The sequence below is a fragment of the Strix aluco genome, chromosome Z, assembly GCF_031877795.1.
Source record: "Strix aluco isolate bStrAlu1 chromosome Z, bStrAlu1.hap1, whole genome shotgun sequence".
Classification (NCBI taxonomy): Eukaryota; Metazoa; Chordata; class Aves; order Strigiformes; family Strigidae; genus Strix; species Strix aluco.
Window position 1 is genome coordinate 92,429,168 of NC_133971.1, and position 16,210 is coordinate 92,445,377.

The 16,210-nt window shown below is 43.5% G+C and overlaps 1 protein-coding gene across 1 annotated transcript in view; it reads right to left on the reverse strand.

Moving 5' to 3' along the window:
* The window catches only part of LOXHD1 (lipoxygenase homology PLAT domains 1), a 131,474-nt gene that overhangs the window by 94,204 nt on the left and 21,060 nt on the right, over positions 1–16,210 (reverse strand). Inside the window, exons 5-9 of the mRNA XM_074813690.1 lie at positions 11,145–11,243; positions 9,327–9,475; positions 6,589–6,712; positions 4,529–4,779; positions 2,847–2,982 (exon numbers count right to left, since the gene is read on the reverse strand). Of these exons, the coding sequence (XP_074669791.1) occupies positions 2,847–2,982; positions 4,529–4,779; positions 6,589–6,712; positions 9,327–9,475; positions 11,145–11,243 (759 nt within the window). The remainder of the gene's footprint in view (positions 1–2,846; positions 2,983–4,528; positions 4,780–6,588; positions 6,713–9,326; positions 9,476–11,144; positions 11,244–16,210) is intronic.

Genomic DNA, 16,210 nt, shown 5'->3' on the forward strand with positions numbered 1-16,210 from the left:
CTGCTATATGACAAACAGGAATGAGATTGTCTGGAAATATAATTCTGTGCTTTCATTTAAAATAAAATGAGAAAAAACATAAACTACCACTTTCCGGGTGAACCATATTCTTCTCTGTCATACTTTACTAACAGGACAATCCAGGCATGTGCTCCATCTCTGTAGTTTCAGTATACTTCTCCAACACCTACTACTCTAGTTTCAAAGATCATTTTAAAGCCGAGGAAATACTGTCATCTTTTTGTCAATGAGAAAGAGTCTCCAGTTACTTGTGTGTGGTGCAATGCAGCTCCAGGTAGCTCCTAAAACTTTCTCCAGATGATCTGTGTCTGCAACAAGGAGGAGTATGGATGCCGTTATGTATGACTTCATCCTAACCTAATGAACCTTCCTGAGACGGCAGCAATTACCCCAGATGTGCCTTTTGCAGGACAGGTTGGCTCAGAGCCCATTTGGATATCTCTAGCCAGGTTGCATCACGTGGGGCAGACAGGCTCAGAGCAATATAAAGACATTTTTCAAAAGTTTTAAAATTATTTAAACTCTTGAATCCCATCTGACTTCAGTTAGAGCTTGTGTTACTCTAAGTGACGTGTCCAAAGATCATGGCAAAGCTACATAATTTTTATCTCTTAAAGTTTTCACCCAACATTTTAACTGTAAGAGCAGTCCACCTGCAGCAACGTTACTTTGGCTTTCATACCAAAGGATGGTTGCATATATAAAGGTGACATTATCTCCTCTGAAGAGCTCCTCATCTGCATTCTTTACCAATAATAATGTGTTTCACTTCTGCAGGACTTGTAGCACCTACAGGAGAGAGAACAGGCTTCTCTCCTAACTCAGACATCAGCTGAATTATTAACAAATTCTAATGAAAGAATTGCTAACCCTTTCAGTATGACCGAGCCCACATGAGCACGGCTTGACCTTCAGAGCCCAAAATGGAATAGAAAAATACAATTACATGCATATAAATTAGATTTTTACTGATCTACTCAGCATCTGACTTTAAAAAAGAGGCAACAGCTACTCAAAAAGTGAGGTGGAAGAAGGGAGTCTCTTTTAGAAAAAGTTTTGCCCCTATTTTAATAATATGCAAAATGTTCATGACCACTGCTTTCTGAAAAGCACCAGCAAGTTTTATCTGAGCAGCAATGAAGCCAAGGCAAGTTTGTGTATGGCGTGTGATATAGCAGCCTGCTCTCCCTGGGGAAAAGAGCAAGGGCAATTCAGACACCAGAGACTCCTCTCATCTGTCTGGTCTGGCCTCCCTGACCCCTTGCTGAAGGAAAAGAGGAGTGATGCATGCAGGGAGGGGGAAAAGGGAACTTGTACCAGGATTAAATGCTGATAGAGGGCTGTGAGGAAGAAACCACACAGGGAGAAATGTGGGTAAGCTAGGTCTGCAGCTGTCGGAGGAGACCAGGCATTTCCCCAAATACCCATCATCATCCTCTCAGGGCTGGCTGGGCACATTCCCCTGTTTCCTATCACTTCACATCAAGGGACTCAGGGCCTTTGGAAATTCTCGGAGCCAGAGCAAATATTCCCCAGGGCACAAACACCACGAGGGCTAGACCTGACATAGCAGTTTCCAGGATAACAATGGAGATAGGGGTGGGGGGTGGATGAAAAAAAAGCCGAGAATAAATGCAAACTACACATCGAGCTGCAATCCACTGGGGGAACAGCTTGCAAACACTGAGCAGGAAGCCATTTCACCATGGATACCCAAAGTGAGGGTGTACCAAGCTTTGATCAGCTCTACAGAAAGGGACAGTCCTGTATGCACAGGGAGATAGGCGAGATGACATAATAGGTCTTTTCTAACTCCAAGTCTTACGCTTCTATAATCTGGCAGCTAAAGGTCACAGATTTCTCAAGGCTAATGCTCTCTGTCTATCTCCTGCACTGCAGCAGCAGGGGAATTAGCCTGTCAATAACAATCAGAGCTGATAATAGAGGGTTAAAGGTTGCAGATGCTTTAGGTAAATGGACCGAGTCGAGGTGCAATGTGGTTATAACACTGGCTAACGCTTAGATAAAGGTTATTTAAATGAACTGCTATTTAAGCGGGAGCCCACCCCAAACATTTGGATTAAACTGTATCTGTTACCCTAATTAAAACATTCTGCTTGCACATACGCACTAGTGCAGCCCAGGCGGCAGCGACCCGTTTTTCTCGGTGCACAACCAGCCAGCGAGGCTGGGTGCTGGGGCCGTGCGGGGAGGGGGGAACACGCCGGTGGCTGCCCTGCATGGCACCGAGCAGCACCTCCCAGCCAACGTCTGCCATTGCCTCTGTTATAGACTATTCTCCCTCTAGAGAAGAGGCGTCAAATGCAGCGCTCGTGTGCCTCACATTTGGCAGCTGGACAGGACTAAGAGCTGTTTTTTTCTCTAAGGCCAAGAGTCGAAAAGTTGGAGCTAGTGGGAAGAGTTTGTTTTTTCTTCCCATTTCCCCCCAGGTTTGTCTTCTTATTATATTTAGGTTTTGTTTCCATCTGGAACAGGAAAGCTTTGCTTCTGTAGTGATAAGAAACATTGCCTCGCTTGTCTGCAAAGGTGAGATGGCAGCTGAGGCAGCCCTAAACCCAGCGAGTTTAGGAAAGCTGCCAATTCCTTCCCTTAAGAAAATAAGTGCAATTCTTCAAAATATTTTAAAATTTTCATTTTAAACTCCCCAAACCAGGATGTTCAAAGCTGAAACTCATGCAGGGCTCAATTCACTTGAGCCTCTACTTGACCATGGGTGTACCCATGTCATGTTGCATGGGTGACACTCGGGGTGCTGTTGGGGGGGGTGGTGGTGTCACAGGAGACTCCTGGGCACTTGTACCTACTTTTCAGTCTTCTCTGGCGCAGGGACACCATTTCGTAGAGCTCCCGCTCTATGAGACCATCTCCTTCATCTTCATCCAGCCATTTCCCACATGGAAAGGTTTGTTCAATACCAGTGAATGGGCAGTAAACCACCACCTAGGAAGAGAGAGACTGTGAAGATGAGTTTGAATATTTTGTAACTGGCAGCCCACTGAAAGGGCTCAATGAATTTCTGATTAAGGCTAAACTGTGATGCATGAAAGTTTTGCTTGTGATTGTTTCCCAAGGACTCCTCATCTGTTTTCCCTCGGCCTCTTTGTCTGTCTAGACAAAAGTAAAACGCTCCCTATATAACTCACCGATAGCAGCCCTCAGTGGGCACTTGGGCAAACTGAGATAAGGGGGAACTTGAACAAAAGGACACAGAGATACAATCTAGGGAGGGTGATCTCCCCGATTTAGGAAGAAGACACCTGGACTTTACCTCACAGGCATGGTCTGGAAAGAGCGGACACGGTGAGGAAGATCACGTACCTCTTCCTTTTTACTACACAGGCTCGGACTATGTAAATGAATTCCGGGAACTCATTATCATAAGACACCCCTTTCCAGGAACTCTAATGAATATGTATGATTTGTGTGTATGTAAACTGATGTTCCTTGCTAGTTCGGGGACCCCTTATGGTGGAGAATCCCCAGGGCGACCCCAGCGCTGCTAATAAAGAATACCTGCTGAACAGTTCGATTGGATTCTGACTGTTGAGTGAATTTCTTCGTTTCACCACGTACTTTGATACTGAAAACTTCAGTAACTGCAGCAAAGACAGAGATGGAGATCTTGGTCCTGCTCTCAAAACCAGGTTTTCTGGACCAACATGAACTGGACTGGTTGCACGATTCCCAATCTGGAGTATAGCTAGGACACATCTGTCCTGTTATTCCCACTTTTCCAGAAGTACATCAAAATGGGTCAACCAAGAAGAGGTAAAACACCAAGAGGGGAAGGGAGCCAGGACAGGCAGTGTGGCTGCAGGAGTCGGTGTCGTGCCAGTGTGCAGCACATGCCCTCCACCACACCAGTGCACAGTAGGGTTTTGCAGAAAGCACAAGGCACAAAAAGCCTTCAAAGACAGCCTAAGCTGATTTTGCTTACTAGGAAAACTGCATTTCCTCCCAGTTTCAGGGTAGGCAGCCGCCTCCCTCTTCACCCTCCCATTAGCTCCTGCTGATCTTGTAGATGATCTCACACCACATATTGCTCCACTGCCTCCCAGTAACAGCTGTAGTCAGCCACTTTTTTTCCTGAGCTCCAAAGCAGCATCTAAAAAACTTCAGGGAAGTCTGAGTATAGATGATAGCTTTGAAATGCTCAGCACAATCCAAGACTGCATTTCTGTCTGGCCCCTTGGGTGAACATCTGAAGGTGCTTTTGGTGCTGAGCAAACAATAATCTCTACCTTTGTGACTGCAAAGGGGCAATCAACCCAATTAGCAAGTGATTGACTTATGCATCTAATGTGCCTTTGAGGCAATCAGCTACTACCATGCATTATGTATAATATTGATTTGTTAAACCAGGGATATTATAATCCAAGAAAAGCAGAGTTTTAATTTTTTTTTAAACCGTGTTTGATTGTTGGGGTCAGGTTATGAATAGGAAAACAGTCTGACAGCTGCCTACAGACAAACAATTTAGTCTCACCTTCTCACAAAACCAGCCAGAACTGACGCCGCAATTGTCATGCCCAATGCTGACTCTGCTGAGAGGGCTGAGAAGAGCAGCTATCTCCACGTTAAAAAGATCTGTCCTGGCACGCTCAAATTCACCTCCTTCCAAGAAAATCTTCCCACTGTTTTTTAAGCCTTTGGAGCCATGGAGGATTACATGGATCTTGGAGTTTGTGCCAGCTCCTCTGATATCTCCTGTCACTACAGCAACGTTGTACACAATACCTGAAGGAATCAGGAATTTGGTTAGAAAGAAAAGAAGGGACGAAAAAGGCTGAGAGTAATCACTTTGATTGGATTTACACTAGGCTCTATTAGTTTCCCACTGGTCTTTTTAACTTTTGACTTACACACAGTGCAATGCTTCATTTGCTTCTGTTCCACACATATCTCTGAGAAACACACAGATATCTTCAGACTGTCCAAGAGAAACAGGTTTGTGAAGATAAACTCCCTGTTGCATGGCCCAGTGGAAAAAAGTACGGATTTTTTAATCTCCATGTGATGATTAGGGGAAGAAAGGCAAAAAAAATTGAACTGGCAATTAAGTCACTTCATTTTGAGAGGTACCAAGCACCAAACATGTCAGAGGATGCTGAGAGGATGGAGGAGTGTTTCTTTAAACAGTGGTGGCAAGATCTGTAGCATCACAAAACTCTGGAAACTTGGACTCAGCAGCCTATAATGCTGCTGAAGCCAACAGGACCTTCACTGTCACTGTGAGAGCCTAAAGATCTCAGCAAAACAAGGCTTGGGAGAGGTATTAGCCCAGCGGAAAGAAAGCAAAGTATTTCAGAAAAGAAGTCTGTATGCATAAAAGTTTGCTTGTTTTTTCTAGCTCTGTTGGCCTAAGAAAGGTAACACTTCTTGCTACAAGCCTTACTTCTCAGAAGGCTCCTTGACAGGCACATCTTAGACCTGTGTCACGGCATCAAATAAAGAGACCTCTCTGTAACTGTAACAGTGTTTTAGGGAGCATGTATAAAATATTTGGGGCCCACGCTAAGTTCTTCATTTGCTTAAATCACCCAGAAATTTCACTAGGGACTTCAGATGAAGTAGAAACATCAGAATGCACTCTCTTCTAAACAATCCTCCTTTTAAAGTTTATATTAAAAATTGCATTCAAGCATATTTTACTGTGCATGTATCTTCAACAAAACTCATGAGAGCAGGGAAAAAATGCAGAGTCATGAATGGTAAAAAATAAGGGAAGCTTTTAGCAAATGAATTGCTTTTTTTTTTTTTTTTTCAGATTTCTTTCTCACCTTCCCTTAATTTTTCCCATCATGCATCCTGCAGTCAGGACTCTGCACCCAGACCATTCCTCATGCACATGCAGGGGGAAACACGAGGCCTGCAGATCTTAAAGATGGTGCAGTGAAGTACAGAACAGCTGTAATGTGCACAGTCAAATTGTTTACCTTTATGCTAGTGAATAAATACAGGCAGAACAGTATCCAAATAATCCTCTGCCTCATGACAAGTTCTTTTATTGACGTTATTTTCTTTTGAACCTTGACTAGGTTTCTTTTAACAGAGACGTAACTTTTGATTGTCTCTGCTCTAACCGTGCTGGATAATAAAAAAGCCAGGTTTAGGGCTCAGCACTGCCTTTCTTGTTTTGTAAAAGGATGTGTAGTTCCCCAGTCAAGAATGTAAAGTACAATACGCACTACTGGGTGACACACTGGTGACTGTGGAAATAGCAACCCACTTTCTGAAAGCTGGTGAGCGACTTGCTGAAGTACAAGCCAGATCTTTCATCCTCTGCCCATCAACCCTTTATCCAGGTGCATCAAGTGATAAATCAGAGTGTAGGTCCTGTGCAGCTTCACCAGTGAGATATGAAGGTGGGAAATGCAATGGTAGTTCAGGGGTCCTCACACAAACCAGCCTGTCACCAGCAGATGGTCCACTGCAGGTCTCCCTAAGCATAAGGCATTCAATCTTCTAAAGAAAACATGGCTAGTAGCATTAATTAGGCCTTTGCATCTTCGCGTTTCCCACCATGGATTCAGCCCATGACTTTACCTGTGGCTTCAGTGCCCCCAACAAGAATGTCTCTCTGGATTTTTCCATCATCTTCATCTAAAGCAAACCAGCGTCCAACTGGGAATTGGTACACACATTTATTGCCAATGTCTTCAATGATCACCTAAGAGAAAAGAAAAAGCACCACAAAATGATGCAGAGAAAGAAAGGTGTTACACAAGGGGATGTCAGAAGAACAGAGACTTAATGTACACACTCTCACCTCATATTTAATGTATTCAGTACTCAAGCAGATCCCTTTCCACTCCCTAATTAGCACTGATAGAATTTCAGACAATCAGTGAGTAAAAAAACAGGCTTTTTTCTTTTCTGTTTTTTATCCAGTGAACTCAATCTGCATCTTTCGCACTGTATGAGACCAGATGTCTCTGCTAGCAAGACCAGCTGGCTGGCCCGTCTTCCTTCTCTCCAGAGCCTGTTTGCTGGCTACTCTTCTCCATCAGCTGAACGGCAGTTCTTTGTTCTGTTTTGGGAACAGGCTGCCTTCTTTCTCTCTCAGTTTTAGAGCCTTATTATAAAATATTACCAAGGAATTTCAGGACAAATCAAGACCATCAGATCAGCTTGTGTGACCTAGTAGTATTGTGTTATCCCACTCAGTTGCTCTGGGGTGGAAGAAGACAGCCATGGTGGCAAAGACAGCCATGAAACCCTGTGCTAGGAATATTTCTAATTTGGAAGGATTTAGCTCTTGGACCTATCTAGATACATATTTTACAGAAACAAGCCAGGGAACAGTCTTTGCCTTTAATACCAGACTAAGCCAATGTTACCCACTTGGAGTTTCTTGCACCTCCTGCTGAGGCATTTCTTACCAATATCCTCTTCTGGATTCCTGAAGCTTGCCATAGAGTTACTGCAGTATTTTAAACAAGCAATGAAGAGTACTGAAGATTTTCAGCCAGAAAAGAAGAAATCAAAATCTCTACTCACCTGCATGGCTTATGTCTCAGAGAAAAAAAGTAAAATCACTATTAGGGATAGAAAGTCCTTACCACTTTTTTCTGTCTTCTCAGCAAACAGGGAGACTCTGTTCTTTCTGATAGATTTGTGAAACCATTCTTTGGAAACCAGAGCTTGCCCTCCTGTCACTCATCCCACACTGCGCTATCACCTGTAGCATTACCGATTCTCATTGTACCTCTGCAGAAACAGACAGTGGTGTCTGTCAGGGATGGGACTGTCAGCATGAGAGCACGGTGTTGTGCTGACATGTTAGAGACTTAAATATATGAGGTTCAGGAAAAATCTCAACACTCAGATTCCCCTCTACCAACTGATCCTCTTTGGATTCCTGTTAATATGTTTAATCGTATATTTAGAGGTGGAACACCAGCTCTGAGTATAAACCACACTAAAAACACATCAAACATGGGAACGTCTAATGATGCTTAGCAAGTTCATCCTGGAGTGACAATGTTAGAGTCCCCAGGTATTGCAGAAAATTACAGAAAAACGTCTACCAATGGTAGATGACAACTGGGCCGTTTTAGCTCATTCCTCCAAGCTTTCAGTTGAACTTGCAAGGAAAAAATAGTCTTTTACTTAATCACAAACATCTCAGCGGTTCCTGTGGCAGAAGATAGGATTAGTGTGTTGGCTGCCCCTAGTCATTACTTCAGGCTTTGGGACTTAAGCAACCAAACCAACATCAAAATGCCACGCAGACTTCATCTGCAATGTGAGAAAGAGGTTCCTTTTCTGTGGGTTCCCCCCTCCCCCCTATTTATTACAGGGATTACAACAGCTCTATTTTTCATCTTCTGCATTTTTCATGCACAACCAGCATAAGTTTTAGTACAGTATATGGTGATGGTGGAAAAGCATGTGCTAATATTTGCATTTGTAATACATCAAACCACCCTGCTATCTAGGATTTACAAATTTGGGGTCAGATCTTCAGTGGATTAAAGACAGCTGTGTTAAACTACACCAGCAGAGGAAAGAAAATCAGATTAGAGGAAAGAGTCATAGATTTCTCCTTTTAAAATATTCCTTCAACCATTTCACTAAAAGCTGCAATAACTTAACGCCTTAGAGCAGGACATTAAAATGAGGAGGAAAGTGGGAGTGGAAGAAAAGGATCTTTGTGGCAGGTATATAATTTTTGTTGTGTCAGTGATAAATCACTGAAATTTGGCCAAAGCTGTAAGTCTTTGCAAATTTCCAGTGTGAACAGACTCAACAGATATTTCTTAGACTCTGGTATCTTTACCATCTTGGCAATGAGTTAAGTCCACGGAGTGAGAGGGGGCTTGGAGGCTCCAGCTTGGAGAATTGCCCCTCATCCGTCAAAGAAACTGCAGTGACTGAGACAGGAGAGATGTTACTAGAGCAGGAAAATTCAAGTCTTAGCAAGTGGATTTTCTCACTGCCACAGAGTCGCCTGAGATGCTTGACAATTTACCCTAACACAGAATGTCCCTCATTTTCTAACTACCCAATCTGAACCTGCTGCACCTGGTTTAGATGCACCACACTGGCATACATCAGGCTGCTGCCAGTGCTTCATCAGTCCCCCTTTGCTCTGCAGAAAATGAAGTGCAGGAGAGGATACTTCTGGAAAGGTGAAAACTTGATTTTTGCCTTTCTCAGTAACCAGGAACCTGTATCACCAGAAAACATCTTTGCATTTCTTGGCATCTAATGACCAAGAGGGTAAGTGAGACATTTTGATCCCACAACAGGTTTATGTAAATGTCTGAGGAGTAACTAACCTTTGCAAGGAACCAGCCAGCAGAGCCTCCCTTGTTATTATGCCCTATATTAATTTTCCTTAACCTTCCCAGATTCGGAGCATCGAGTGTGAACTTGTCCTCTGCTCCCTTTTCAAAGTTGTCATTGTCGTTGTCCAGTTTCCTCACACCTGAGAAAAAATAGAGAAAAACCAAGGAGGAAAGGGTTACTGGCACATGAGTGTTTGTAAGTGGAGAAATACTTAGGAATGTCACCACTGACTGAATCGAATATTCTCCAGGTACCAGCTCTCTGTAACCAGGATTCAAGGTAAAGGCAGAGGACTTTATATTCTAATAAAAATACACCTTTTCTTGAGCACACAAAAGACCAGGATTTTCACTCTAGTGTCACAGTTACTTACAGCTCTTAGAGTTTTCAGAAATATATGTCCAGATGGCTCTTGCATCTTTTTTTCATACCACCACATTTCCCTTTTATTTTTAATGTCTTTAAAAATCTCCAAACTATTTAAAAAAGGCTTTGGTCACAAGCTGCAGATTTTGACATTTCAGGACACAGCATACTTTGCTGCATCACACAGGAAGGATTTCTTTTCAGATTAGGACCCAGCCAGAGCTATTGGCTTTTCCTGATCTCACAGGAGTTTGCCTTTATGAAAAGTATTAAAGCGCTGACCCCAGTTGCAATCATTGCTGTTCCTGTGCGAGCAATGCTGCGAGTGGGACTGAACCCACCCAAGGCACCAAAGCTGGGAAAGGTGTCAGAGGGCAATTCATCCCACTTACTTACCTCAGAAGGGGATAAATAACTTTCTAGGGGTGTTATTTCTCCGTGTAGATATGACAAAGCACCTGGAGAACCAGCTTAGATTTAGACTCCCTCTTTCAGATGTCTCCAGTGAGATCAGATGAATCCCCTTGTAAAAGTCTAAAGAATTAATCAAGGATAAGACCTATCCAATAGGTTTCATAATCTGTTCAAGGACACTTGGCAGACATCATGTCATTATTTCTTGAATTTGACAGGACAGGTGCAATATAGAAGAGACAGAATATTTGCTCTCTGGGTCTCCAGGACTTTCTACTCACTCTTCTCCATAGCGTGACCCAGAGGGTTTGGTCTGGGCACATCTTTTTTTATTATTAAATTAAAAATATTTTTTAAAAAATAAATTCAAGTTTCTAGACCATTGTCATAGTACAATCTACATTAAAAAGAAAAAAGAAAAAAGGGAAAAAGGGAAAAAAGGAGAAAAGGAAAAAAGAAAAAAATAAAAAATGAAAAAATGAAAAAAACAAAAGGGAAAAGGGAAAAAAGGGAAAAAGGAAAAAAAAAGAAAAAAGAAAAAAAAAAAAAGCTGCCACCATTAAATTAAAGCCAGCTAGTATAAACCTTGGTTAGATTATCTTTCTAAATGGCCAAGCAGGCTCAGCCACACTGAAAGGTCAGAATTATCAATCCAGGGACACAGAAAGATGGGACAAGCAGCTCTCACTGCATGCACTGTAAATACGTATTTGTGTTGGGTCCCTCAGCAGACTAGGAGTTACCGCACTGGTTTATGCTGGTGGTTTATACTGCATTTTCCCAGGGTCTGGGTTTTTTGGTGGTAGGTAACTTCAGTGATGCTCACAGCCCAGCCACAATTGCTGGTTTGCAGATGCAGCTTCCAGAAGCTGTGGATGTGAGAAACCCCAGAGCTAACACCACCATTTGTTGTGCCTTTCACTCAGCCAAATTATTCTGCATTTGACAGATTGCTGCTGTGTGTTGTTCAGATCACAGGCCTGTAGAGCAGGAAGAAATGTTTTAGGAAATTATTTGCATTTGAATACCTGTGTCTCCTTTCTCACCGAAGATATTAATGAAGACATCCGCATCTGTTCCACTGCCGCTAACTTCACCAGTAAAAACTCGGACTACGTATTTGTTGACTGCAAGGAGAGAGGCAGAATCGCAATACATTAATTACTCAATGGCTTGATACAAAACATAATAGTACAAACCAATTCTGGTTGTGCTGATGTTATCTTGAAAGCATGTCTGGACCATGGCTCCTGATACACTGACCCTCTCCTCCATGAGAGGAATAAAATCCATAGTCAGAGCTCTAACACTGCATATTCACTGCCCAGGGCAAGAGGAACAGATCACCCAGTTCCTGGCCTTGACATGAAAGTTGAAATAGATGAGAAGAAGGTGCAAATTTTGATGTTGATACACGGCTATTAAATGAACTCGGACCTACACACCAGCTTTGCTTTTTCAAAACAGCAATGAGTTACAGAGCCAGCCATCAGCCCAAGCTCAGACCTGACCCCTCTGGTCCAAATGCTACCCTAGAGCTATTTTTGCAGTTTAGCTTCTATTAAGCCTGGCTGGTGACAAGTATTTTGAGGAAAAATCAGTCATGCTGCACGAGCACAAAAATTTGAAGGTGACCACCCTGCTACTCTGCCCAGTTAAAAACAAAAAAAATCCGTCTTTTCATTTAGTGAAAAAACAGGAGTAAAGCCCAAGAGCTGTGACACTGTGAAGCTACATCATGTGGGGCACTGTTAGGTACTGGAAGTGTGAGGAAGGCAAAACAGCAAAACAGTGAGAAATCTGCAATGCACACATTTTCCTTGACACAGAGTGCCCAGAATAAACACAGGACAGGACGAAGGTCCAGTGATTTGTGTTTGATGAGGCGCCAAGGAGGAACGCGAAGTGGGGTGCAGGCTGCGCGGTCCCATTCTTTCACTTCAAGGACAGATTTATCTCCTGTTCTACTCATTTCCCTCGAAATATGATTTTTTGTAGCAACCGTCCAACTCTGTGCCTCATCCTCCCTTCTTTCCCACACAACCCATCTGCACCCATCATACCAAGTCTACCTTGCTTTCCGTCCTCCCTCTTTTTCCCACAAAAACCAATTGTATCCCTTGGCACCACGAAATTAATTCTGTCGTTACTGACAGAATAATGGCTTGACTACAGTCCCACCCACTCACCATACCTACTATGATAAATAGTACCCCAAGTTGGTACCTGACTTGGAGGGACGATAATCCGACACCAAAACGGAGGGACAGATCGACGGGTTTGTGCTCTTGCCCCGCCCCCAGAAGGAATGCCTTTTGGTAAGACTTCCTCAGCCACGCTGAGTGTATCCCCGGGAACTGTGTGTGTGTGATTGCAATCCTTTTCTTTTGTGTAGTGCTATATAGCCAACCTGCAGTTTGTGCATTTATCATAGGCAATCTTAAAGAATCTGTAGATGTTGCATGAAAATAAACCGTACTATTCGTGAATCTGCTTCTCTTGAATGCAACCAGACTCACAGTGTATGGTCTGTTTGGGCTGGGTCAGACCTATAGTGACAGCCACTAATCCGCACTATTCGTGAATCTGACGGCTTTTTTTGAATGCAACTGCACCTACGGCACAGGGGCTGTGCGGGCATCTGGGTCAGACCTATAGTTACAGCTCCAATTGGCATACCTATTAAGGGATAAATCCAGCCGCCCCTAGCCCCTCTAATCTCTGAGGACCAGCTAGAATGCAAGGGGATTTATCTCTTACCAAATTTATTCTCACCCTAAACGCAACAGGCACCAAGCAACACAAAAATCACACAGGTGAGCCATACCACAAACATTTCACACATGTCATGTCAGTGAGTTTAAGAAGCAAGTTCTTCAGAGGGGTCACGATGGGATTAACTTGGCTCCAAAGGACAGCAAGGATGAGCTCAGCTTCTTCTGAATCTAGTGAGAAAACTGCCATGGCCTTCAGTATGACTGTATTTGGGACAAACATGAGCAACTTTCAAAATCTACCACCGAAGTCTACCTGACTACCTTGTTCATCCAAGCAAACTCAGCCATGACAGCTGCCTAGTGCCATACCCTCTGTGCAGAACCAGTGCTGGAGACAGACAGCAAGACACAAAACAAAACTGATAAAGATTAATGCAAAACCTACTACTGAACAGTACCTGATGTCCTATATGCCCTCGACAAAGTATCTGTTATACCCTGTATTACTGAGCCCTGGCTAGCCCGTACTGAAAGCTCTGCACTACATCACCCCTTAGTTTCTGAGCCCTGGGCATGTTGCTTCTGCAAAAGGGACAAAATGCACAGGCTGCCTCACACATACCTCCCTTTCAAAAATAAAACTTTTTGCATCATGGTCCATGGTGAGCAACTTTTTCCCTTTGGCAGGTGCAAAGTTAGGGGAGAAGCCAACACCAGAAATTAATTCCCTCAGAAGCTACAGATCATCAAAAACCCTGCGTTACCATTCCCAGAGTGGGTCACCTGCCTCCTCCACCATAATCAGTGTATATTAAAATTTATTCTAAAAGACAGCAGACACTTTGGTGCACATGCTCCTGCTGAGGCAGAGGATGTGAGAGCAAGCGTATGAGAAGCAGTTGTTGAACCATCCCCTGAATTATAAAGATGTGCTCAGCTCCCGGGGTGAGGAGTACAAGGGCAGAGCCTAAACAGAAGGGAAAATCACCTGTCACAGTTTAATGAATGTGCTCTGAAAAGGCTAAAAATCGAGCTGACATTCTTGGCGCCCCAACACAAAACATGCCATTACAAATAAAATAATAACGATAAAATTGCAATAAATACTAAATAACAAGAAAGAGGAGGACAGAACCAGGCTCAGACAAGGGAGAAAATGCTTTAATGTTTCTCTTTAACTCTTTTGCTTCAGTTCATAGAGCTCTAACAATCTTCTAGAGATATGTTAACACTAAAGGATTTCATTTACGCTAGCCAAGGGTGGAGATCGTGCAATTTATAGCTCCCATTTGGCCACTAAATTGCTCTAAGTGACCCATTGTACATTGGGATCTTTAATCACAGACCACATTTTTCAAGAAGCTTTGCTCCTTGCACCTCCTTTAGAATATTTATTCTGATGGCAGTGATTAATTTTCCACCCCACATCAGGGGGCAGAAGAACCTGATGGGATGAAAGGATCCACAAAAGGACAAGAATCAGCAGCTGAACTTCGATTACCCTTGTAAGATCAGGCTTTATGCCTCTGAAGTGTAGTCCTGAAGGATGCCTGAACACATGCAGAGCACCAAGGAGGACATGTAGAGAACAAGTCCGTAAAGAGCAATCAGCAGCAGTGACCAAAAATGGGGCAGGAGAGGCACCTTGTTCAGCTTCTGCAGAAATATGTCTGGTCAACAAGAAAAATGCCAGTAAAATTATTTGTCAGATCCAACACCTTGAAAGATTTCTCAGCATGGCTGTATTTCAAATCTAAGGTTTATAATGATATCATCCGACAAGCTGCTCAGAACACCAAGAGTGATCCCCAGGGCTCTATGCACACACGACCTTGCTGTCAGTGTCAGCATGGAGACCCCCATGGTGGAGCCAATTCTTGAGCCTCCAGAGATGGGCAATGCATTGGGTTATCATTTTGGGCTGGTGGCAATCACAGGGCACTGTGCTGCAAGTGTTTTATGTTGTCCCCTAAAATAAAAGCAAGGCTGGGGTGCACGGCATGTGCTAGCATGCCTCTTCTCCATGCTTCTTGCAGATGTGTTTCCATAGGCAAAGATGCTCCAAGAGCATTAGTGGTCCTTGGTTTAGGTCACAGCAAATCCCTGCTTCATGGGCCACAGGATCATGCCTAGTGTGCGCTCACCAGGTTTTCCCCTTCATTTTTTTCATATGTTCCCAACTCTGAAACTGTGCACTCAAGCCAGTCCCCATACCTGCCCCATCAGTTCTGCGTGCAGGACAATTTTAGTTCCTTCATCTTCAGGAAGCAAACAGATCAATCCTGAGCCATGCTGAATTTTTGCCAGCACTCCCTCCCTCTCTAAGCAATTCAACACTCAGCTGCAGCAGAGAGAGCAGCTCTTCATTCTGCTTAGGGGTCCTTCTGTGCTTCGTACATCAGCACATCTTGCAGAATTACATGGTGGATGTGCAAATTTAAATAGAAAGGGATGCTACATCTCAAAAAGACAGTGAGGATTCAGCTGCTAGAAGCATGCAGGAAAAGGCTGTCATTGCAGCCAGGCAGAGATCTGGCTGAAGTGAAGCACTCTTCATTTTAAGCATGAAGCACTCTTCATTTTAAGCATGGGTGGATGTTGTTCCCTATTCTGTAAACCCTTAATCATGCATTATTTAAAACAGTAACATCATCTTTTCAAAAATACCCACTTGCCTTTTTTTAATCTCAATACATGGCTCTGAGTTCATCTGCAAAACAGAGATCAAGATGTTGCCTGGGTATTTTTTTTTTCTGAATGCTTCTCCTAGCACTGGGAACATGCAAAATGCTAATGTACGGCTGGTAGAAGCTGTGACTCCATCTATCAGTGCAGGCTTGCTGCAGCACAGGCACGGAGAGGGGAGCTTTCCTAGAAGTGAAATTATCAGCTTCAGAGGCACGAACTGCAAGATGCCAGGAGCAGAACAGCTAACAAAAATTCAGTAGCGAGAGCAGCAACTATTTCTTGCAGTCTTGCCTTTTCTCATTGCAACACACAAGCGCAAATGTCCTGTGTGGTTACAGCACCTTCCTTTTCTTTATGCTCTGTTAGAGACAATCCAGCTCCCCCTGACATCTCTCATCCAACACACTGACACACACAAAGCTGTCCCAAGAAGGCATTTGGAGGCGTTGCCAGGATGCCATCTCTGGGGAGCAGTGGGGTAGCGCTAACTGATATGATCCCACTGCATTAATTTAGCAAAGGTGTGACAGTCAAGCAGCTTGTCTGTTACTAATCAACTCAGCCACGGCTTTCAACAGCTAAGAGGAAAGATTAATATTGCGGCGCAGGCTAGAGTCAGGCTCTTTCCACTGAGAGCCACGGGGTTTATTTTGGTGAAGGGCTGTGATGATACAGGCACTCCTGACACT